The 25,329-nt window shown below is 33.5% G+C and overlaps 1 protein-coding gene across 12 annotated transcripts in view; it reads left to right on the forward strand.

The window, feature by feature from the left end:
• LOC132703146 (polypyrimidine tract-binding protein 2) overlaps positions 1-25,329 on the forward strand; it is a 569,388-nt gene that overhangs the window by 402,989 nt on the left and 141,070 nt on the right. Inside the window, exons 1-2 of one of the 12 annotated variants that reach the window (XM_060672256.1) lie at positions 24,207-24,283; positions 24,516-24,575. The exons of the other annotated variants lie outside the window; for them this stretch is intronic. Coding sequence (XP_060528239.1) covers positions 24,254-24,283; positions 24,516-24,575 — 90 coding nt within the window. The 5' untranslated portion in view covers positions 24,207-24,253. Of the gene's footprint in view, positions 1-24,206; positions 24,284-24,515; positions 24,576-25,329 lie in introns of those variants that run through there. 12 annotated transcript variants of the gene reach the window in all.

A 25,329-nucleotide genomic window follows, 5' to 3' on the forward strand; every position in this document is an offset into this window, starting at 1 on the left:
AAGGTGTTTTCGCGACTATTGATAGTTAAATCTAAAATTTCACAATTTCTTGAGTTCCCAATCAACAAAATAACACATTTCACAAAAACACTGAGGAATAATTTTAAGGGGAGTTCCGCAAGGCAGCATTTTAGGACCTTTACACCTCTGACTTTTCTAGACACCTAAATAAATGTTATTCTCACTTGTCTTATTTACTGAAGAAGTCCTACGGTAAGCTGAAAGTACTTCACTGAGATTAAACTTACATTGTGTTATGCTCTCTCTATTGGCACATGCGGACGTTGTATACAGAAATACCAATAGAGCTTACCAAAAATGCAAAATGCCTACCTGGGATGCAGCTATGGTTTGCATAAACTTGATCATATAACGCCAGCACTCAAGGATTCTCAGTGGTTAAATCTGTCTGAAGGGTGTTTTGTGGATCTGTCTACTTTAGTGTATAAAATTATTAGGTATGATAGACTGGTCAGACGTGGTAATGTACATAACAGGGCGACTGGTCACGGTAACCAGTTCTATGGGATATTATTACTTGTTCATCTACTTCTGCATTTAAAAGGAAGTTGAGCTGGCTGGTGAGATTAAGGAGAGGCTGAACCGCATTTTTTTTTCTTGTTTTTCTTTTAGTCGTTTTTGAATATTGTCCTTGCGTTTGGCCAGTGTCTATTTTTTCTTTCTTTTTTTAGGAATATAAAAAATTTACATTTATCCCCCTTTGGTTGGTTTAAAATTGTCATATTGCAAATTTAGGTGGACTTAAGGACTGATATTTATGTTTATTAGTTTTTTTTGTTAAATCTGAGCTTAATACGTCGTTTCTGAATCTGGTTTCATTGGAAGTGATTTCCTACTGCAAGGACGGAAAGGTTTTAATCCGATTACAATTACATTCAATTATTTAAGTTTAAGTTAATTGTTAAGTACATGTTTACTTAATATTTTTCAGGTTTTCAACTTCCACTGTCCAAATTTTGAGAAGAGTTAATTTTGTATTCTGTTTGTAAGAATTCTAAAATTTATTTTGTTTATGTAGTGCAATGAAGCTTAAGATATTTTTGTTTTCTACATGTACGTGATAAGCAGAAATAAGCGTTACTCCTTTAATTAATTTTAAAATCAAATTCGTTAAAAATGTTCCTTGGATTAAGAAGGAATCATCTAATTATTATACCGGCATGTCACGTTGTGAATGTTATACGGTGTTAAATGCCTGTTTCGAGTCTATCTTAGTTTGTGGTTTGTAATCTACTACCATCAGCGCCTAAAGTTTACTGCAACCATCCGATCTCACCCAAACTCGTGTCCCAAATACCAGAAACGTTCGAAATGGCTCCCATTTAACGACGCTAAAGTAAACCTATACTTACCCCTTAACTCTTCCAAAGTTTTCAATAAATCTGAAATTCACCCCCCATTTAAGTAATTGTTTGTTAAAAAAAAAACAATAATGCCGACATTTATATCGAGAACCGTATTTTTTCGATCGATTTGACCGTTTTTCTACGGAATCAGTTTACACGATGATGTAGTAATATTTATGGCAACGCAATAATTTTGTTTGTCTGCTACGCCGCTGTTACGCCATTAACGATTTAATTCCAGTCAAGGCAGTCTTGTCTGGATGTGTATAGTCAGCGAATTTTTGCATACATTCGCGATTCGAATCGGCTGAATGTCATCACGCTGAATCATTGTATTCATATCCATAAAGCCCCGTTTATAAGCGAAAATTGTACACGTTTGTTTGTCGCTTTGTCGCCCGTTCCCGGATTGTAGTTAATTGCTTGGTCGAAGGTGCGGCAATTGTTGATGTTCATAAATTTACGGTTTAGATAGATATGAATAAACTCGCATTGGAATTTGAAACTGTGCTGTCAGGTTTAATAACGTTTGTCATATTATGTCATGTTGTATCAAATTTGCGAATATATGTTGATCACGCGCGCGAAATATTGTGACGCTCAAAAAGTTTTTTCTTTTGGAATATGTTTATTTTTTAAAAGTACTTAAATATTATTAGACACGTTTTTCCAACGCTGCTAAGAATATGACAGGCCTTTGTGCTATATATTGTAGAATTTTTTTATCCTCTGGTTCAAATATTCTGTTTGATTACGGTTTATGATATCTAAAGCTAAAGGTTTTTTTAAGTAATTTGATATGTGTCAATGTTTAACTCCATATTTATATTTCAAACTATTAAGAACTGTATAAGTTAAACTTGCGTGCATAGAAATCGGCCCATTGTTATCTTTTGACTTCAATTTCATTGTTTTTCGTAGAAACTACTGATCAGATCAAAAAAATTATGCTATTAGAAAGACAGTTTAATATGCTTTAATACGAATTTAAATTGATTAAAATTTATTTCTGCTTTTTAAGTTTAGCACAGTAAAATAACTGCACGAGTCAATTTAACTTTTTTATTACTAAAAACGAATAGGGTTATAGACAATTAGCAACTCAACACTTATTTTTTAATAATGATCCCCTCTTGCCCTAATAACATCTCTTACTCGATTAGGCATAGATCTAATCAAGTTCGCTATTGTTTCTTGTGGAATGTCAAGCCACTCTTCCTCTATTGCAACAATAAGCTCTGGGATCGAGGTTGGGGTACGAAGTCTAGCTCGAATTGTTTGTTACTATCACCATAACTACTGCATGTACACGTTTCATTTCTTTAACCGTAGCTACGCATATAAAAGAGAAGCACTATTGACAAATTTAAAGTCATACTAAAGCATATTAAGTTGTCTTGCAAATAGCACGTTTATTTTTTGGGTCAGATGAATACTTTCTAGAGAAAAACATAGTAAAGTCAAGAAATTTACAGTGGGTCGATTTCTATGCACGCATGTTTATATTAACGAAATTTAAGTTAAAATTAAACACTTACAACCTCGGTAACCCTATTAACCATTTCATAAGTTATGAAGGATATTTTCACAAATAATCAGATAGTGCCAATAAGCGACACTATTTCTTGAGCAGTATAGTTTCAAGTGTATCTCTTATGTAGACAATTTCAGCGATCCAGGAACGCCAATTTTGAGATCTATTTATTTCTATTGATCTGTTTTGAAATTTGTCATTTAAAAATTGCCTCCCTCGCGATGGTATTATATTATTATATTCTATTCTATTATTATATTCTAATAATACTGATAGTTTACAAGTAAACTGATATCTTAAACTAATTTCTGAACACACCCCAACTGTACCAAATACAATAAAACTGTTATTTAAAAAACCGAATTTCGCCAGAAACAATATTCGATTATTCTGTGAAAATGTGCAAATATTCTTTAAATATTTCAAATAAATTAGGTTTAGGACAAAATGCATACCCTTACATACGCTTATTTTCATAAAAAATACTCTAACTTTGATATTTTTAAAATTTTGGACCAGCCCGGATATTTTCAAAGCGATTTTAAAAAGTACTCATAATATACCAAAAGGAGAACTTCTTCGTTGTTTTCCCCGCAATATTCCGTGTCGTATATTCTACCCTAGGACATACTAGTTGCCAATTTTAGTATAAATATCGACAAAACCCAAAAATTGATGATTTGGAAATATGTGAACATTAAAAATAAATAAATATCAAATTCGATTTTTGCGCTTTGCACAACAAGGAAACTTGTATAGATATTTTGACAAAACTCGGTTTTGAAGGATAAGATTTTGTCAACACAGTGAAACAGAAAAAACTAAATATTAGACTTTCGTCTGACATTTTTGTGACCGTTTTTCACGGAAACTTAAAAATTAATTATTACTTTCCGTTTTTCTTAAACTTCTCTTGTACATAAAGTTTATCGATGCATTATCAACTTTGTTTACATGAAATAATATTCCTTTTTTGTTTCAGGTAAGCCACTTATGCCGCTGTAAGTATGATAAGCAATATACTTGAGTAAAATTTCTCTCTCTCCTCTCTCCAATTATTTTTGAAGAAAAAATCGACAATCGCTTTTCTAAAACGAAAAAGCCATCCGCGTTTCATATACAGTAAATCTAGAAATCGCTTTTCCTATTTCCACGCAGATAAACTGTGGTGCCTTGAAAAATGTCGCCATCGCAAAATCGCCATAAAAAAGAGAGGCAGCCGGCAGCGGCAGCAGCTCTCGCTACCTACCTCGCATTCTTTCGGGATTGTCATTGAAGGCGGAATCATTCCGCGTATTTACCGTCTTCAGTGATGCCGTGATCCATTTCAATTTGTTCCGAAAACGCCAAACAAAACACATTTTCAGACTCCCACAAAAGAATTCGTTTACTCTCTCGCGCGCATCTCTTCCGTGTATAACCATAACCGTAATCTTCAGCGGCGGGTACGTCCGAATTTACGTTCGAATTTTGACCACTAGCGAACTGCAAACATTTGGAATCGGGATCAACGACCTGCACTTATCTTACCAATCTTTGTGGTACATAATTTGAAACAATTTCACAAATTTTTCTCTCGGATCTAGGTCTGGGACTCTACTAAAACGCCAAGCTAAACTATTTGTTTAGAAAGGGATGACTTACCAAAATGTCTGAATGTTCCTTGGTCCTCCTCTTAAACTAGGGGTGCTCTTTCTACCATATCTGCATACATTGGAAAGCTAAAGTTCCAGTTTGTGTAACTAGAAAAATAGCTTAATTGAACCCTTGCCCAAATTTAGACACCAGTTCGCCTTAATTTGAAGACCCAAGTTCAGAAATAATCACAAGAAATTTATAAATAAAACAACTTATCTTAATGTCGTGTTACATCTCCGTTGTATTGATTAATATTTGATAATGTGTTTTGACGACACTATAAAATACTTTTTACAACTTTTTTTATATCTGTGGGAAATTTTATGATATATTTTTTTCTTCTTTTAAATCATAAAATTTGACATCAAAATTCCCACATTCCCAACGGCATTGTTGCAGATCTGCCTTTTGACACATAATTAAATGAAAAGCAACATTGACAGTTTGACACTAAACAGATTTTTAATTAAATCATTTTTTTTAGTAGATTAACGAATAACCAGTGTAATTAACAAGTTGATTTTTCACATGGGTTTGGTGAACGATATGCCTAAGAACCAATTGATTAAAATTTTGTTGTTGGTCCTTTTGCGAAATTGTCACTCAATTTAAGATAATTTACGAAAAAAAAAAAAACGAAAGATATGGGTACTTATTAAAAGTAAAATTTGAGTCGCAAATGGATGTCACGAATGTTATTACCAATCAGAAGTAAAAAATAACAAGATTTTAAATAAAAATATTAACTCCGAAATGTTTCACTCTCTTGGCAGAGATATATAGAGCCGGGAGCGATGAAAAAACCGACGTCGTAGTGAGGGTGTATTTGTTCCCGTCATGTTGCGGAAAGACTGTTGCATTTTTTAAAAACCTAAGATGGATGTATAATGTTTCGGCCCACCGCATTCTTAACACGTTGCACATTTATCGTTTTCCATGGCAATGTGAATAATTTTATCAGTTTTAGTTAGACTACCGTAAATGCTTGAGACATGTAAATAAAAAAGAAAACTTAATTGGCATGCATAATATATCAGGTATATCAAGAGGAAGATTAAACAAAGTTCACATTCCATATTCAAAAACTGAGTCCACAACTTTTGAGATTGCTCATTTTGAGGAGCTTCGGCAAATAGAGATTTTTTAATATTCAATAAAAGTTTGTTGAAATGTTAAATATATTCATACTGTTCAAAGTAAGCCGTTATCTAAAAGAAAATAACTGCCCTTTCAATTTTCATCTGTTAGTGTGTATTGTATACGAGATATTCCAATAAGGTCAACAAGGTATTGGGTCAACGAGAAAATTGGGACCAGAGAAAATGCTAGAAATTAGCTTCTGAAATGACCCTGGTATGAACAGTAGTTAGAATGAATACTGTTTTAAAGATGAGACACATTCGAAATGTTTTTGTTCAACGCTTTGTGAACGAAAAGTGGTGGGGAGTGATTGCCTACCTTACTAGCAGATGGCGTTTTTTTGACATAGTCGAAAAAAAAGTTTCTGAAAAAAAATGCAATTATATGACTTTTTTACTTCAAACAAAGGCCCAAACTACATCCCAATTTCTAACTTACTTAAAATATGAATAAAATAAGATAAACCTCAAAAAATTAGAATTTTCGGAAACATTTCGACTTTACAGGTTGCTACTAATATCTAATTGTCCTCAATTTACCCAATAAAATGCCAATTTATAATTTATAAATGATATTTAAAATCGAAATGAAAAATCGTCTTTATCTTTTTTTTTACGAAGGACACAAAATTATACAGCTGCTGGCATTATTACTACATTTTGATCCTTACCTCGTTTTAAATAATTTTTTCTACTCCGGTCTGTAAAATACCTAATTACACACCGGGCTAGCCTGCGGAAACCGTCAATGTACCACGTCAGTTTCGTTTCCCACGGATCCGAGCCACTTCGGACATTTCCGGGATTTTACCGCACGAGTTTGCGGGCAATAAAAGTTCTGGATTCCTCCTGCGTGGGTTTTTGTTGAGACGAACTAGCTGACGTTTCGCCAATCATCCTGTTGGCTTCTTCAGAGCTTCTGACATTTCCGGGATATTACCACACGGGTTTCTCAATTTTGACGGTCGTATCAGTGAATATATTTGTTGTTTTGCACAAATGTACCCAAAAACTAATGGTAGTAGAAGTATAGTATTTTGGCAAACTTTTTAAGTCAGTCGGTCATTGATCACAATAAACTCGTGACCCAAATGCCACTTATCACAGTTGTTGCATAATATACCATATTATCACTTATTTTTTCACAAAGAAAAATAACTTTAATGAACTAACCAAAACTAATCAATTTTATTCATTATTGAAGTATTTAGGTAGTAACATCTGTATTCAAATATTCAGTATTTTTCTTTTTTTTTTCTTTCTTTTAACTCGCGTTTTTTTCACACTACTTATTTAAATGATATTTACTCCTACTATTTTATCAATCATTTAATTCTTAGTCCACTATGAGATAGCAACAATATTTTCGCCCAGGAAGCGATGATGTCTCTAGACGTGTCTATTAATACTAGCTATATAAGGGGGCGTGAGCTCAGGTGTTAGCATGTCATAGCTGTTGTAAGAATATATGTTCCGGAACTGGTTGCCGAGATTACCCTTGGATTTTCGCTTCTGTGGCCGTATAAAAGCTCTAGTCTAGATAGTCTACAACTAAACAAACTAAAGAGGAATTATGGATTCCTGCATTCGGATTGGGTTTCTATTACTTCACGAATCTGTTTATTATTTAAAAGAGCTGAAACTGTCAAATTGCGGAAAGTCTTATCGACGTATAAACCGTTTGCTTAAATCAAACTTGATTTTGCGTCCGACGACCGAAACCTTTAACAATTTATTTTAAAATGTTGGCTAGAAGCCGGGAGCGCGATCAGAGAATGGAAATTTTATAAGCGGGATTTCTCCGCGAATTGACAGCTTGTTTGCTTTCTTCCTCAGCTTGTCTCCGACGATTGTCGTAGATAATCATTTCTTAATAACAAAAGTAATCGTCAGAGTAACGATTATTGTAAGGAAGTGATTTTTATTTTCGTCGACTTTCGTAAAACTCAGCCTGTTTGTCACAATGCTTTATTTTTTTATATAAACATGTACCTTAAATTTGCTACAGATCAAATTTTCCAGAAAAATTATTAAATGCTCAGACACCTTTCAAGGGCTTTATTTTGTGTTAATCAAATTAATTTACTCATTCGAATAGCGTGAAGATTTAATATTTATTATCAAAAACAAAACTTCTTTGTTCTTTCCGGTTTGATTTCTGTCTTACTTCGTCTTCAGGATAACATTTAAAAATCATTGGCCCTGCATGTTCCTCGATTTTGTTTATTGTTGTTTATGTGTTTATTTGTTTGGCAAACCTATTTGGGCTCGTATCTGTTTATTGTAAGTATAATGAAATTATTTATTCCAACGGCAAACCAAAGGACAATTTAATAATTGTACGCCAATGTTTTTTTTTTTTTGTAAATTAAATGCTTTCTGAAATTATGCAATAAAGAATAACATCCTATGTTTTTTAAATTAAGGTCCCGCCTATGCCCATAATACTTATGAAGCAACTTCTGAGAAGGTCCTTCCAATATGCGCATGCACAAGATTTAAAATCTCGTTTTTATCCAATGACCTTGCTGCATTCAACAACCAACATGGCCGCTGACAGATCGTCAATAAGGATACGGCATTATATTTTCTCACAATATTTTTTAAACAAGTTAAGCTAGTTTAGCTGTTTAGAAAGAAAATGGCGCAAAGTGCAGGTTAGTAGGTGAAATGTAGACGCATGCGCGGAAAATCATTAAGTACCTCCTATAAGAAAATATCAATTTTTACCATAGTAAGGCCATTATATTATCTAATAGTTATATCGATAGAACTAAGCATTTTCAAGAAAATCTTTCGTCAATGAGGTCAGAGATTGAGCAAAATAAAATTTAAAGAACATGGGGGGCTGTATTTTGTTTACCGAATTCCCACATAATGAAACATTTGTCGTTGCCGACATTTTAATTTAGTTAACATTTCAAAAAATAATTAAAACTCTGTTGAGTGAATCTCAGAAAACGTCGTTATGATACTAACAATGTATGAAAAAAATATTTTTTTTTAAACGGAAACGATTTTATAATTTGAGAAAATGTTTTATCTTTTTTATTTTAAGAAACTAGTGAAAATTCAAATATTAATTCGGTTTATTTTATAGGATATGTGAATATTTTGCAAGAACGACTACTACGCATTCATGTTCTACGCGAAATGATTGGCCAATAGATAAACAGGTTCCTAACGTGGTATCCAAAAATAAGCTGCTTGAATTTAAAAAATGTATACCGGGAACATTGCCGATTCGTACATCAAGTTACAGAAATATATATATATATTCCAGAAACGACCGACGATCAAAAAGAAATCTGTGCGGGAATAATGGAGTACAAAGAAAAGATTTCGGAAACGCAGAGGCAGTTAAACGGAAACTTCATATAAGCTTAAATTTTTAAATTCATATTTAAAATACGATCCTCCGAATAATATAGTTAAGATCAAAAGAGGATTACGGTTCCAGCACAAATATTTGCTTCCACAGGTATGTGCTATACCCAATGCACATATTATTAAGGTAAAAAAAATATTTGTTGGCTTCATTTCGAATAGATTTTTTGAATTCTTGAAAATTTTCGTTTTTGCAGTCAAATAAAATGAACAAATTTTGCGATTTTTACTTTTTTTTAGGTTCAAAGTATCCGTGCGCATGCAGCTAAACTTTTTCTGCAAAGCATGGGCCAAGTCAAAAAAACTAAAACATTGAAAACCATTTTGATTTAAATAACAAAAAAATATTTATACAGAAAATGAAAGCTTTGAACTGTTTTTCTTATAAACATAAATTTGATTACTGCTTTTGAGTAATTACTAATAACACGATTTTTTGTAAAAACTTTGAAATTCTATATATCGGGACGATTTTTCCCAGATTTTCTTGTCCAGCTTCTTTTTCGGGCTGCTCGTGAAAGGTATTTGAGGCATTTATTAGAATCCTATTTTAAGTGAAAGCAAAGCCCGTTTATAATTAAGATTTTAGATGGAACTCCTAAACATGCTGTGTTGAACATAGTACGTCCGGTTTATTTGCTCAAGAATTTGATCCAATTTTATTTTATATTTGCTGAATTTTACAACATTTTTACTTTCGTTGGAATAAAAAGTGTTAATTTTAAATTTTAAATTTTAAATTCATCAAATTTGAAATATTTCTTGTTATTAAAATTCGACTTAGACAACAGAACAAACAAACAAAATTATAGCATTAAGAAATGATTAAACGTTAAATTCTCTGTTACCCTTAGCATTTATGCCTTACTTCATTATTCCAAAACCGGGATAATGGGGAATTATAAATAAAATCAATTTTGCCTAGAATTTAAAAATATACGGGGAGAGAAAATTAAACTGCTTTATTATTATTACTTTTTTAGGTATTTCATTTATTTCCATCTGATTTATAAAGTAATCTGGGAAGCAATGAAACAAATTAAATCTATATAATAAAATATAAAGATAACCGTTTTTAATTTGCTAGTTTTATTTGCCACAAAATGTTAACAATACGAGTAATTTTTTTTTTCTAAAAACTCTTAATGAATTATATATTTTTGGAACGAGTTGAATAATCAATTAGTTAATTTAAACTTTATTTTTATGCATGTAAAACGGTGTAGATGTTGATATAGTAATAATATTCTAGCTAAAACAATTTCTACATGAAGTTTGACAAGATATGTTCCTATGCATTCTTTTTTAATAATATGTCAATTTTGGTACAACTGCTCCAACATAATAATGTAATTTCAAATATTCCAAAATTAACTTTCGCTTAGATACACCTGCACAATTAAAATCTATTGAATCTATTGAAATACAAAATCTCTTAATTGTTTTGTGAAAATTTGAGTATGATTTTCATTCAAGATGTTTTATTCGATTTAAAAAATTCAGGAATATAATGGCGTGGGTGTAGAAGACTCGAGGGTCCGTGCGACCACCGTTGAGCATTGCGACAAAAAGCAATTTCAAATAATTAGAACGAATCCGCAACCTAGAAAGGCGGACTGTCCCTTATGGTACTAAATAATGCAGCCTCTTCCGACGCGTAGCCAATCTTAGTCTCATGAATACAAATACTGAAATTAGTACTCGAGAAATATTAATGGTGATTATTTCAATTAGAGAGCGGAGAGTTTCAGTGAACTGTTTTATTCTTATATTATTAATTAATAAACGCTTGACGGGGGAAAATGAGATGCTATCGGTGGGCTGCTCTCTTAGCTTTGTTAACTGGAAAGGAAACGAAAGTATATGACTAGAAAGCTTAGTCGTTTTACGGAACAACAGTATATAGGTGAATAATAATGACGACGACAAATTCGTAAACTTCGAGCCCGAACGAAATCGATTCTATTTTTTAAATCAATATGAAGCGTCATTGGCTTCAGTGAAAAATGACTAGCTTCACTTGAAACTAAAAGGTTATTGTAGCTATATTTCAGAATAGCTTGAACATTTATTTATTAACTATTTATAACTTAATTAAAATAAAAATTAAATCGGTTTTACTTGTCTTTTTGTGTAACGGCAAAATAAACCATTTTTTTGGTTAAATGAAAAATTAACATATATATTGTTAATGAACGTTATATTTCTTAAGAACTTTTGATATGTGGTCAGTGACCTCTTGAATGTAGGAAAGGACGGCAGTGGCAAGGCAAGGCATTTTCTTTGAACGGTTGTGGTGAAGTCTATTTTTTAATTGAACGTCTAATGTGGAAATTATTAGAGAGAAGAGGACATACATGTAACTAATTCCGACTTCAGTGACTCCGGTTGAGGTAGTTGTGCGGTATGGGTCTGTGTGCTTATAGTCCGGTAGAAATAGACCAAAAAATCGGGCTAGGTTTGCAATAATTCGCATAGAGCTGAAAATTGGTACATGGCTTAAGTTCATCATTATAAATAATGTGGCAAAACTCCCCATTGATCCCATGCCTGCTAAAAAAGTTATTCAAGGTCAAAGGTAAAAAAAAACGATTTTTTGCATTTTCTTCTTAAACGGTAACTGTTATCGCAAAAACTGGTGAAATAAAAGTTGTAGATCAGAAAATTATCTATAAAAAAAGATTCCCTTACTTTTTTTTGTCCTAGTAACCATTTTACAGATATTTCCAATTTAAACATCGTAAGTACTAATATACACGTATAAGTTGCACGTCTACACAATACGCCGCCTACATACGTCGTCAAAGATGTAACTTATATCAGAATATTTAAGTTTTCTGTAAACAGAATGACCCAATGTTAGGTCTGATTTTCTATTAATTGGAATATCCAAGAATGGAAGATTATTATTGGTTTCCAATTCAGTGTTAAAACATAGAGTTTGAATAGCTAAGAAGCTTTATCAAAGTAGCGTCTCCATAATTTTGGTGTTAGATGGAAGGTATCGAGAGTTTTCTTCTCAAAAATGCCCATAAATATGTTTGTTCTGACTGCTGATAACGGAGAACCCATAGCTGTTCTTGACATTTGTTCATAAATTTGACCCTTACGAGAAAAATATGTTCTATAAAAGCATTTCTCAATTAAGATCGGAATGTTTGATTCCAGATTCTCGGATTTTAATATATCTGCAACACTGTTGTTCCATAAATAAAATAAATTGTTTTATAATTACTTCTTAATTGAACAGTCAAACTATATCGCCATGGATTAGTACTAAACATTGCATTATTCTAGTTTTTGGTTTTTAACTTCATGGTATGGTGTATTATAATACTTTTAGTATTAGTATTAGTGTTTTAATATTATTGTCGCAATGAAATACAAATTGCAAATGTACAAAAACACCCTGTATGCGATGACTTACATCTTATATTATAATATAATATAGCATCCATCCCTATGTCAAATCAAATTTCATATTTTTACCTGAAATGGTTGAAAGATAGTTAATTATTTCCATGTTCGATGCCTATCCCAAAATTTTCTAAAAATTTTTTTTTCTCGAAATTACTCTACTAATGTAGCATAGACTGTTTCAGAAATGTAAGTAGAAACCAAAAATACAATAACAGGGCTTTCCACTAAAAAAAAAAAGAAGTTGGTGTCGGAATCGAGAAGATATGGCAACGCTGCAAAGTCCCAACTATTTTTAAATTCTCCTCCTGTGGCCGCAGCCTAATTTTTAAATGCCTATCTTTTTCTATTTTCCATAGTTTTCGAGTTTGGGGAACCCTGTAGATACACAGCACCACTGCAGATTCACTAGATAGTTGATGACTCGCTCGTGCAATAGTCTTTGCTGCCTAACAACGGCACCGACATCGATAACCATTAGTATTAAAAACAATCCGTCGGCGTCGCCGGGTGTAGTGACCGAGGATACTTCCGAATCGGGCCGTTTAGAAACCGGATGCCACGGTTGCGCTTCCCCAAATACCCCGTGCCGCATACTAATTCGGGAATTTGTATTCATGAGGCCAAGATTAGCCCGGGTCGAAACACTTGATTCGATTGAATAATTTAAACGACATGGCGGCGATACCCGATAGATATGCATGCCTTTTTAAAAGTGCCCCTATGCGCGTTCGTTTTGCTAGAGAATCAAAGAAAAGTTCCTAATGTTACACCTAAATGAAACGAACTGATTTTCGTCGCTACGACTTCGACTGCTGACTTCGCCTCAATTGAACTAAGGCTGACGTCATAAATAACTTATCCGCAATATGAAGAGGAAAATATGTTTTTTTATTTTTTTGGCAAAAATAACGATTTTAACTAATTCTAACTTTTTGCTTCAATTTTAATCCAAATTTTAAAGCCATCATAAAATCTCTAGAAAATTATTACCTTATTGTAAATAATCTTAACAATAGAAAGAAAAACAGCAATTTGTAAAATGGTTTTAACGTCACCTTGACTCGTGTATCCAGAAGACGGTGTTGGTATTCAACTTACATAAAAGTAACCAATATGCGAACCAAATGCAATATCGGATTAGGTAGAAATGTCGAGTGAGTGCGTGAGAAAAAAGCTAGTTGCGAAGTTTCGGGTAAATAATTGCTGCGTTCAGTATTTGAATCGCAGAAGAAACAGATTTGTCACATTTGTTTAACTTTTTTTTGCTCGTATCTCCCTGTCTATTTTACCGTTTGCTTGCTGTTTTTTTATTCATTTGCTGTGTTCTGGAAGTGCTTCTGAGTCCATATTAGTCGCTAAGTCCTAAAAATAAAATTTACATGACTTCGCAATCACAGATTAATCTTTCTGAGCTCTTGCCACGTTAATAAATGTAATCACCATGTAATGCAAATATTCTGTAAAATTGCTTTGTTTTTGTTAAGATACCAATAATAAAAATAATGGTTAAATTAATATTTCCAGATTCATTTCCAATCACAAAAGGTGGTCCGGAAAACATGCGCCAGCGCTCGGTTGGTGATCCCAGAAAAAAGAGATAAAGTTTATGTAAACGTTTATTTAACACTTAATTCGTTTTTCTCCGAAAATTTAATGCAATCTGGGCGTATTTTGAGAAAATACCGGCCAAAAAATGACACAGCTAAAAGAACTCATACCGATCATGTTTAACTAGGCCAGATATTATTGAAATTAAAACAACTTTGATCTTCCAGTTTCTTTATTTAACTTAATTATATGAAGTTCAGGACAGATCTATCACAATTTACACTTGATAACGGACAGCGATCCGTCTGTACGAAACATTGTGTAATTAAGTCAAATAAAGAAAATAGAAGTTCAACAAGTTTCAATGCTGAAACATTGTCGCCCATATCCCAAGTTCTGATTGGCTGTAGTCGTGAAAAAGTACAGGAGAGGATAGTTACATCAGCTATTTATTCCAGTAGTACGACCTGATGCATTAACGACCTTCTAACACCTTCGATAAAAGATGAATATCCATTTGAGCCGAACTTTTGATTAACGAGCTCGTTTAATACAATTTTATCGTATTTATTATTAAAAGCACATGTTGTTCTGTATTATAAGTTTTTAAAGGAGATAGCAAGTTAGAATTAAATTACGCTGTCATGGGTAATGTCTAAGCCTAATGGTACTGGAGGAATGCAGATTCTACAAAGGAGGCTAGGAGGAGACGGTTATACCAACGTGAAGGCTTATTTAGCTTGCGTTTTCTTCTGCTAGGCGCAACCAAATAACAAACAACGAACTAATCATGTATGCATATGCAATTTTAAGACGAAAGCAAGCTAATTGAATAATACGATTATTATTATTTTCTGAAAGTCTTCTCCAACACGTGAGACTGTACCAGAATTTTGGTATGTTTGGAGAGCACCAAAACGATTCGACCAATTAATGTAGTAGTCCCATTATAGAATCAACTAACCAGTTTTGTGGTACTGACCGGTAGATATTCATTAAACAAGTATAACTAGTACTATATTACTGCGCTACCTATCGTAATCAAAATGAGAATTTTATTGTCCGACAAATTGCCATTCATAATTAACCTATAAGTAGACCGGAGAGCAGCCCCCAAACGAATAGATAATCCATTGTATTCGTGTGGAATGGACGAGCTATTGATCAAAAGGACATTTTTCCGCGTAATTAACCTGAAACATATCGGACATAATGAACGGACAAACGAAATTAATGATGTTAACAGTACTCATAAAGGACCGGGACGACAACAACTGCGCTCCGTTTAGATCGACTGGATCGTATATAGTTTCCTGGCGTAATGGACCAAACGCGAATAAATAGCTAATAATGGGGGTCGCGCAGTTTGTTTCGTGCGGAAATTGAAATAGCGGGAAATAGATAAAAAAAAAAGGAAAATAGAGGCAGGTAAATAATGGACGGGTCGGAACGCGGGCTAAAGGGAAAGGGATAGATGTTTGTGCATTGCGACATTAGTTCAGATGACGGACGTATCGCTGAAACTATTTCCAATGTACGACAAATTGATCAATGAAATATATAAGACATAGTGCGAAAGAGCATTCGTGCATAACTGGGTATTTTAGAGTAGGGAGTAGAGCAAAGCAATTAAAGCACAGTTTTTTCAACCGAATAACAATGCCAAAACAATCTTAGTCAGAACTTTGCCATCAACCGTAAACGGGAGAATGTTAGATTTTTTAGAATCAAAATCGGGTGAGTGTCGATATTTCAAAAGATATTTTATATTTTGTATAAAATCGAGTATTCATTAAAAATCTTTTGAGGGTTATTTCTGGTATTTTAGACCGGGTGCCTTCTTAATTGTAACACGTTTTTGAAAGCTCCATTATTCTTATAGTACACAAATAAACGATTATAAAAACACCTTTGCAAAAACTTAATTGCTGTTGAGTGGTTTAGGTAATTCAACGTGGTAATGTAGAAATTGTAAACAACGCCAGTGGATATTTCGATGACACTAAAGGTTTCGTCTTCTTTTTTCACAAATTGGCCTCATTTTAGCATAGAACTCTTAATAAATTCTATGGAAAAGTTCTAAAACCCTATCTATTGGAAAATTGAGATAGATTTAAGTATACTATCGATGGAATTATACGTTTTGCTTTATATTGAACCAAAAATATTTGAAATAATTCTCTTGATGTGAAGTGAGAGAACATTGATAGTCGAAATATTAACATAATGACTAAACTATATTGAAATCAGACAACAAGGGTCATATTGACAGAAGAAATTAAGATCTGCCGAGGCGTTGGCCATGGCTGTGTTCTGTCTCCCCTTCTATTTAATTTGCATAGCTAAGCCATATGCCTGGAAGCTCTGATGGGACAGGATGCTGGAATGACCATTAACGGGGAAATTATGAACAACAAGCCATATGCTGACGACACATTGTCATTGGTAGACTGTTTCACAGACTTACGATAATCTCTAACACAAAAACTGAATTGAATACTGAAAATAACTAACAAACAGGAGTAATTAAAAAATGAAAATGTTTCTATGCTGTCATCATCATGAGACTTCAACTTAAATTTGAGAGTTGGAATGCTACGTAGCTATGTTTTCTCCGTGTTGTTGTATGGTATGGAGGCATGGACTATAAAACAAAACAATATCAAATACATTGAAAGCATTTGAAATTTGGTGCTTTAGGAGAATGTGGAAAATATCATGGACTGAGAGAGTGACATACGAGGATGTGCTGTCAAGAACGGGAATATAAAATGAACTAATAAAAACTAGAAAAGGAAGAAAATTGGAATATCTCGGTCATATAATGAAAGACGAAAGATATGAGTTGAAGAGGCTTACCATCCAAGGAAAGATCAACAGAAAAAGAAGTGTAGGGCGTAGGAGAACTTCCTGGTTAAAAAAATGTAAGAGATTGGTAGATGGTAGCTCGACAGAATTGTTCAGAGCCATAGTAAATAAAGTTGTAATAGTGATAATTTTTTCCAACCTCCGATAGGAATAGGAACCGTAAGAAGAAGGAGGTTCTGAAAATGCAACATATGAAAGTTTAGCTGCCCATAAAGTCCTTCTGTTTGCTAATCAACGTAATTTTATTTAGTCAACTATTTAACCTTCATGGATTGATTTTATTATTGTAAGGGTTATTTTTTGAAACATTCCTTTGGGAAGTGTCCTTCAAAAACAGTAATAATTTTTTCCCGAGTTTATTACTTCTTACTTTGTTCTACTTTACAATGCCAGTACGTCTCAATTTAAATAATCAGCGCTGCTTACTACTAAAGCTATGAACTATATAAAGTACATAATTAAAGTTTAGTATAAACAATTTCCGTGTAGTTTATTCCAGTTTGGCGCTAGAGGGCGTTGATCGCTATTAATACAATTGCTCGTTTAATTTGAGCGCCAAAGTGTTGCAAATGAAAATTGTTAGACGCACGCACACTGCAAGCGAGTTCAGCAACTCTTCAGTCGGCTGTAAACTGGAAAATAAACGACGCGATGTATTTACTGTGAGAACGCTCGCGCAGTGGCGTGCTCTAGGGTCATATTTCTTGAAGGTGAGAAGCGACAAGGTGAAAAGACAGTAAACGTTAACGAATAATTGCATTAGGTAGATGAGTACGTGCTTGAAACGAACCATGCCTATTTTAGGTCTATTGAACTGGTAAATTCGTCAGATTCACTTCTGTTCTTTCGTGTTCACTACTTGCTTTTATTTGCATTAATTTAGGAAAAATGTTCGATTTGGTGTCATGTGACAGTCCAAAGTAGCAACTGTAAATTTCACCGTCAAGGCCACTAAATATACAAACATACAAGTATTTGGGGTGCTGGGTGAATGAAAACTGGCACTCAACTCAATAAATCAAAAACAGAATAGAATAAGCAAGAACATTTTTTAAGAAAATGCTAAATGTGTTAACCAACAGAGTCTTAAGAATTCCCTTCAGAATCCACTTATTACGTTGCTACGTCTTCAGCATATTCAAGATTATGCAAGCATGAACCCTCACTGAAACAATGTGTAAGAAGATTAAGGCTTTCGAAATGTGGGCTTATCGGAGAATGTTGAAGATATCATACGTGGACAGAGCGACGAATCAAGCGTTTCTGCGGCATAATGCACAAAGAAAAAGAGGTACTTAACACCATTCAAAGAAGAAAACTGGAGTATTTTGCCCACGTGATGAGAAATAAAAAATATGAATTGCTTCATATAATCATGCATGGAAAAATAGATAGAGAGGGGTAGTCCTGGTCGCCGAAGAAAGTCTTGACTCAGAAATCTTCGTCAGTGGTATGGAGTAAGCACCACCACACTAAGTGAAGATCACGCGACTGATCGCCAATGTTCTGGGAGGACGCGGCACTTAAAGACGAAGAAGAAATGTGAAAGCAGCTAAACAAAATAAGTGGTAGAAATATCTACAACCGGGATACCTACATTTTTCATAAGTAACTATATACAATTTTTTTATGAAAACAATGTTTTGCTTGTAAAAAAGCACTGCTAATTTTATTTGCCTCTTTTTATGCAACATGCAGAAATACATGATTAGTGTCTACCAGGCTTGAGAAAATAAATTGGCAGTTTGGCACGGCTAATATTGGTGCAATCGAAAAGTCAAGGAATTTTGTCCGAATGTCAGAAGTTGATGTCTAATATTTTATAAACGTTCGGGTCCGACTTTGCAAAAAATACGTTTCTGCATGCCACTGACTGGTATCGCAAGATTCCGGTACTTGGAGAGTCGATTTAATGAAGAGATGCTAAGCAGTGCATATCCTGCTACGTCACGCTATTGTGTGCGCGTCAAGAGAACGAATTATTTTTAATTAGAACGTTCGTACGGTGTGGGAATGCAGGTAATGACAATGCAACGCTTTCACGTGGTTGCAATCCGCCGAGAAACCGGCGTTCTTACGAGACATGCGACATTGTTATCTAAATCAATATTGGCATGTGTGAATCCTCGATTTATGCGACGATCCGATTTTCCGCCTATACTGTGCGAGATTGAGATAAACGGGATTCGTACACTTATTAATTTATTTCGCTGAGCTCTTGAAAGCTAATTTTTATTTGAGTTAATTTTGTTCACACTTTTTGACGTACTTATCTATGAAAGTAAAGTGGAGAGTGATCGTGGGCGGATATTTCAATTTTTCTCTAACCGTAGCTGGGACTCCTAAACAATGAATTGAACTAAAGCTTGACTTCGTTGTATTGTACATCAAACCTGTTTTATGCGCAAAATGTAATTTTTAGGGACACCGCAAGTGCGCGTTTTTTCTTTAAAAAAACTACAATAGTATGACTTTTAATAAAATTAAAGTAAAATGGTAGCTAAATACGTTAGTGAAGCTGAATTATGATATCTTATTCCTATAGCCTAAACTGTTGCTGAAGAAAAATGTAGTTATCACAAAATTTTCAAAAGAGGCATATACTGATATTTATTCTGGATTTTGGTTCAATCATCTGGTCCCCTTAGTGCGTCCAAAGGCGATTCTTAAGTATGTGATATTTAGACCCTCAATCTTCACTAGGTTGCCCTCGACTTTGCGCCGTAACTTACAGTTTCTCCATAAACTCCTCAACATGTTCTGAATCAAATATCGTCTCACGTTCCTCGTACAGTTGCTAGATATCAACTTACGTTCTTCAGTCTTCCATCTCTGTTTTGGTCTTGTTAATATTAGTTTTAGTTTTCTGTTTTATATATCTTTTTTGAATAGGGTTTATTTTTGTAAAATTTACTTATTTAGTTCAATTTACTTGTTTGAATTTTCTTTAAATGGTCTCTGACCTGTCGGAAATAAGATTCAGTATTCATTAAAAACATTTTACAATTATATTTATAAAATCATTACATTAGTCTTACATTCACATTTCTCTTCTCATTATTATCATCCGGATAGTATTCCACTTTTAAATCACACGTAATTTTTTTCGCAGAAGTCGAAAAATGATCGGTTTACAATAAGGAAGTTATTCACTACATTTCGAAAGTTCTACAGCCTTGAAGATATTTTAAAATCCTAAATCTTGAATACCGTGGACCTCAATGCAACGATAATGGATTCAATTAACCGAAACTGCATGTAAACGCAATGGTTGGTGTCAAATAAATACCAATGAATAATATGAGATCATTACCAGAACCCTGTTAATTAGATGTATATAAGTAGATATATATAAGCGACTGCGTAAAAAAAGGTATTATTTTTGTTTCGTCAGACATTTCTGTTAATCTTAGTTGGAAGCAGGGTTGAAATGTATGTTTTTTAAAAAATTTGTAACTGGACATTAAATAATTCTCTAAAACACAGCTGTAGCGTCTTATGCTCGAAAGGGGAAAAGTTAAAAAATCTGGGCGTCTTTTTAGTAAATAGAGGTGCCGCATTTAACTATGTAGTGATCATGTATACCATGCGTTCAATTTATCTTGATAACATTTTAATTGGCTGTAACTTTTTTGTTTTTAGAGATATAAGGGTAAACAAAAAAACAGAATGTGGGGTTAGTAGCCAAGTTTTTTTTTCAATTAACGTATAAAATAAAACACTAACAATTTTCTGACATATAAGCTTACATCATATTTTTTTAAATGGAACACCCTATATATTTATATGTGTTTAATGGAATATCTTATTCCGATTACAATGATGTATTTTAATCCACTCGTTTTTGACAACTCACCAAAAATAGGAAATTTTTATATAATTTCAAAGGGTGCCTTGACTGATTGCAACAACAATGATTATTTACAAATTAAAGTAGAGCAAAAACACTAAAAATGACAAGACACACTAAAATATTTTTTTAACTACTCTAAACACTGCTGTACGTACATTTCTCATACACTCTAATTGTATGATGTCTTGCATTTACTAATGTTTCCGGATTGTCTCTAAACTGATTGAATGCCTCTGAAATCCTTTACCGAAGTTCCGCAGCATTATTACAAGGAGTTCTGTGCACGTGATTTTTTATGTGTCCCCAAAAGAAAAAATTCATTAAAGTTAAGTTGGGGCTTGGCTATCCATGTTAAGAAATTTTTTAACTTGCTCTCTTGCTATCATATAATCAGCGCTGATATATTTGATGGTAAATCTTCTATATTTGGTGATCTAAGAGTTGCAAATAATGATCTCCAGTTAACTTTTGATCTATAAATATCGCGTATTTTGTCTATTTCAGCCCTTTCTTGTAGTGAACCAACTTTCATCAGTCCATAGAATGTTTCCCAAAAAATTATTATTCTCATTATATGTCTATTTAAAAAATTCAAACGAAACTGCATCCTCCTTTGAAAATATGCTTTCAAAACGGAGTGGATTGATCCCCGAGAAATACTTCATATACTCTAGTAATAGAGGAAACTGAATGTGCTTCATAGAATCCTAATATGTTTGCCTTATTTTATTTATTTAAAACAGTATGATTCCGGCATATCTTTTTAGCATTTAATAAGAGACTGTTTTCTGCAAATTTCTTTGCCAGGCTCGGAAATATCTGTTTTAAAGGAGTTCGGCCCTCTGGATGAAGTCTAATATATTGATGACGAGCTGCGGTTGTACTTATTATTCAAAAGGAATAGTTGAAGCATATCACTCCTTTCATGGGTGCTAAATTCGCGAAAAATTATTTTAACAATAATGACTTGGACAATAATTCCACGATCAATGTTGTCAGGGCACTACTTGAAATTATATTTTTGCCATTTGTCAAAAACGAGTGGACAAAAATATAAAGTGTGTTACATTCTATTCTATTAAACACATATATAATATACAGAATGTTCCATTAAAAAAATATATGATGTAGGTTTATAAGTCAGAAAATTGATAATGTTTTGTTTTATACGTCACTTTATCTCTAAAAACAAAAAAGTTACAGCCAATTAAAATGTTATTAAGATAAATTGAACGCATGGTACTTATTTATTTTTATTTTTTCAACTATGTTTCAAACTTGGATCCTCTTTACTGCAAGTTAAATATTTTTTGAAAGCTGTATGAAAAGTGACAACGCCGCATAGAGAATCGTGAGAGGGAAACCTTAAAGAATGCCGTAATAGCTCCTATCGCTTGAATTCGTGCTCGGCTCTGGTAGATTTTCTAGATATTCTGGTTTCCAGCCAGCGATTCTCGTTTTTTATTTAAAGGGCTTGACCGTAGCGTATATGTTTTCTTCTTTTAGAATTTTAATGCTTCTTTTTGTTATAGATGGCCAACTGGCCATTATATTGAAATTAAAAATTTTCAAGTCAAGCATGTCACTTGAAAAAATATTAAAATTTGCAATACAAAGAAACCAAAGACAACCCCCTTACTTTTCATAGTAGGCGAATCAGTATAATTTTTGTAAAATGCAAAAAACATATATCCAAAATTAAGTTCGAAGCATTTTGGTTTGGTGACAGAAATGATTTTTCATATGTATACAAATTTGTAACTATAATTCCCAACAAATTGTCCACGGGAATACATTCAGTAATTTCCTTTAAAATATTAGGTTATACTTCTGTGTTATATGTACAGGGTGACTTTAGCACGTGAGTTTCTTGTCCCAGCAAATGTCTAAATGTTTTTAATAAAATTTGTTTCTGTTCTAGACATTAAACAAATTTAAAAAAATTGTGTTTAATAACTTATTTACTAGGCATGATTTTGAAAAAAAAAACCAAACGACAGGAAATTTAGTGGTCGATTGTGTTTTGTTTTGTCATGTTTCGCCGTTATCTTGTCATAAAAATGTCGGAATACAAACGTTCCGTATAGAGATATAATATTTTAAAAGTATAAATAATTGCAAACAACATTTGTCTATAAGTTTGTTTGATATTTTTTTACAGATTCTGAGTACCATTGATCAAATTTTAGGACACCGCGTCAGTACATTCAGACACATCCCAAACATCCCGGGCATCTCCAAAATACATCTCTAATCAAGAAACATGGCGTAATCATCCTTATTCCTAATCTCCATTATAACATAAATCCGACGTTATGGGCTCTAGTTAATCTTGTTTTTGGATTAGCGTATGTGGCTCCCTATCACACAAAATGTTAGGCGAAGTTTCATCAGTTTCGAAGAACTAAAATTTGAGGAAGTACAAAAAGAATACCTATATGCGATTCTTTGGTTAACGATTTAAGAACTTTTTCTATATGATTACTATTGTAAATTATATTATTATAGTGCCCCGAATGTTTCCCCAACTTCACCCGATATTTTCAAGCTGATATAGTATTTTGAAGATTTTTAAAGACGCGACTGCAATGGACGTTTGTTTTGTCCGCGAATACCCGTGTTAATGCTACTACTGGTGCTAAAGCTTTTTGAAAAATGGTTCAACAACTGCGCTAAAAAACATTTTTCAGATTAGCGTGACAATTACTGCCATAGTCGCCAACACTAACACGCTGTACCTAAGTTTGAGCGGTACCAAATCGGAAAACTGCATGGCAACGAATGATATATAACATGAAGTTTGTTATACAAAAGCGTCTTATTTTTGGAGGAGCCAATTGATCATGCAGTACTACGAATACCACTTGAAGTGGTATAGGAAACTAAACGGATCATAACGTAACTAAACAGATGATACTAATTACGGCTGGGGATATCTAGAAACGCAACTTGCTTTCGAACAACTCGTAAACATAAAAACAGTGGTAAGGAGTAACCGGGTCCTGTTTCAATCCTTGTGTCATTTGTTTGTTTATTGTTCAGCTCTTGTGCACTACAATCGGTTCGGATCTGCTAGATCTACTGCAGCCATTAGGTTTGCTCCTTTGATTTCGATGTTCACAGTGGAAGAATGAAGCAGATCCCCAATGACGAGATAAATAGAAGGTTTTTTTTGGGCGTTAAATTCAAGATCAGTAAGACACGGAAGCAACAAGTAGTGAAGAAGCGATCTCTTTCCTTGTCTTCGGAGTTCCGCCACAAGCTGACAGCGCCGCACGTTCGACTGTACTCCACAAACAAAAACAAAACGCCTTTTTATTACGAAGGCAGTTAGTTCACTTGGCCGTCTCGTAACCCGTTCATTGTTGTGTCTTTAGTCTATCGGTGATCGTACGTACGTAGTAAGACTTTTATGCGTCCCGCGAAGACCTGTCTTGTATAAAATTTCGGACGTTCACCGATCTTCCTTTACCGGACACTCGCATTTTATTTGACGTTTATGTTGAGTTCCAATGTAAACGTTCGCAACGTAAGTTTTAACGGCCGTTACACATCTGCTTCTCAACAATTTAAAGATCCCACAGTGAATTTATGACGTCGTGTCTCTTGTGTGTGTTTGGTATTTTTCTTGAGAATGGTTCACTCAGTCGCGAAACGTCGCGAGACTATCGAGTCGATAATTCGTCCTGTTGCGATCTTTGATTTGTTCAAAATTTGGTTTTGTAATGGTCGGAGTGTAAAGTGACAGTGGTTCTTTTCAGGACGACTTCAACTTTGTTCGAGGATATTATGAACTGTGGCTTCCGATAGACATTCTAATGGTAATTATTTTCTGTGGAGTGGGTAGACACCAAAACCTAACCGTGATCCTGATAATTAGGCATTTTAGTATGCTGCTGATTTGATGATTTAATTCGAATCTTTGAGCAATTGGAGCTCAAAATTGAGGAATCGTATAAATGATACTGATTGTATACTTGTCGAACAAATTATTTTCTATAAATATGGTAAAATAAGTGACATTTCCGATTTTTTGTCTTATTTTTTACGAGTTTATTGGAAATGTTGGAAAATGTATATAAATTAAAACTTTTTGAGTTTAATCTGTCCTGTTTTTCCCTGAGTTGTTCGACACATCTTATTGATTGATCGGTTTTTTGTTTCTATATAAATGACACGATAATGTACATATGTTAAAAATGGACTAGATATGTTGAAATTTTATTACAAACACAATACACGCGGAGCCAAAATTTCGGAAATAAAAGGTTGGTCACTTTTCCAATTGTATTGGTAACTTTTAAGTCATTAAAGATGTCAGTGTCGGTCAAACGGAATAAAAGTTTTTGTATTTACAATCACATTGCTCTACAGCTTCTAAAATGAAAGTACCTGAATCTTACAAAAAGTATTTTAGAAAAACTAATTTTTTTGATTTTAGTATTTTCTTCTTAGCACATGGTATTCCAGTTTTGCAAACAAAAGTTATACGGATTTAAAATGAGATTTTTATTTCATAAGCGAAATGTTATTTACATGTCACTATTTGAAAATATAAATAGCATGCCATAAAAA

The sequence above is a fragment of the Cylas formicarius genome, unplaced genomic scaffold (genome assembly GCF_029955315.1).
Source record: "Cylas formicarius isolate icCylForm1 unplaced genomic scaffold, icCylForm1.1 PGA_scaffold_6__28_contigs__length_40554024, whole genome shotgun sequence".
Taxonomy (NCBI): domain Eukaryota; kingdom Metazoa; phylum Arthropoda; class Insecta; order Coleoptera; family Brentidae; genus Cylas; species Cylas formicarius.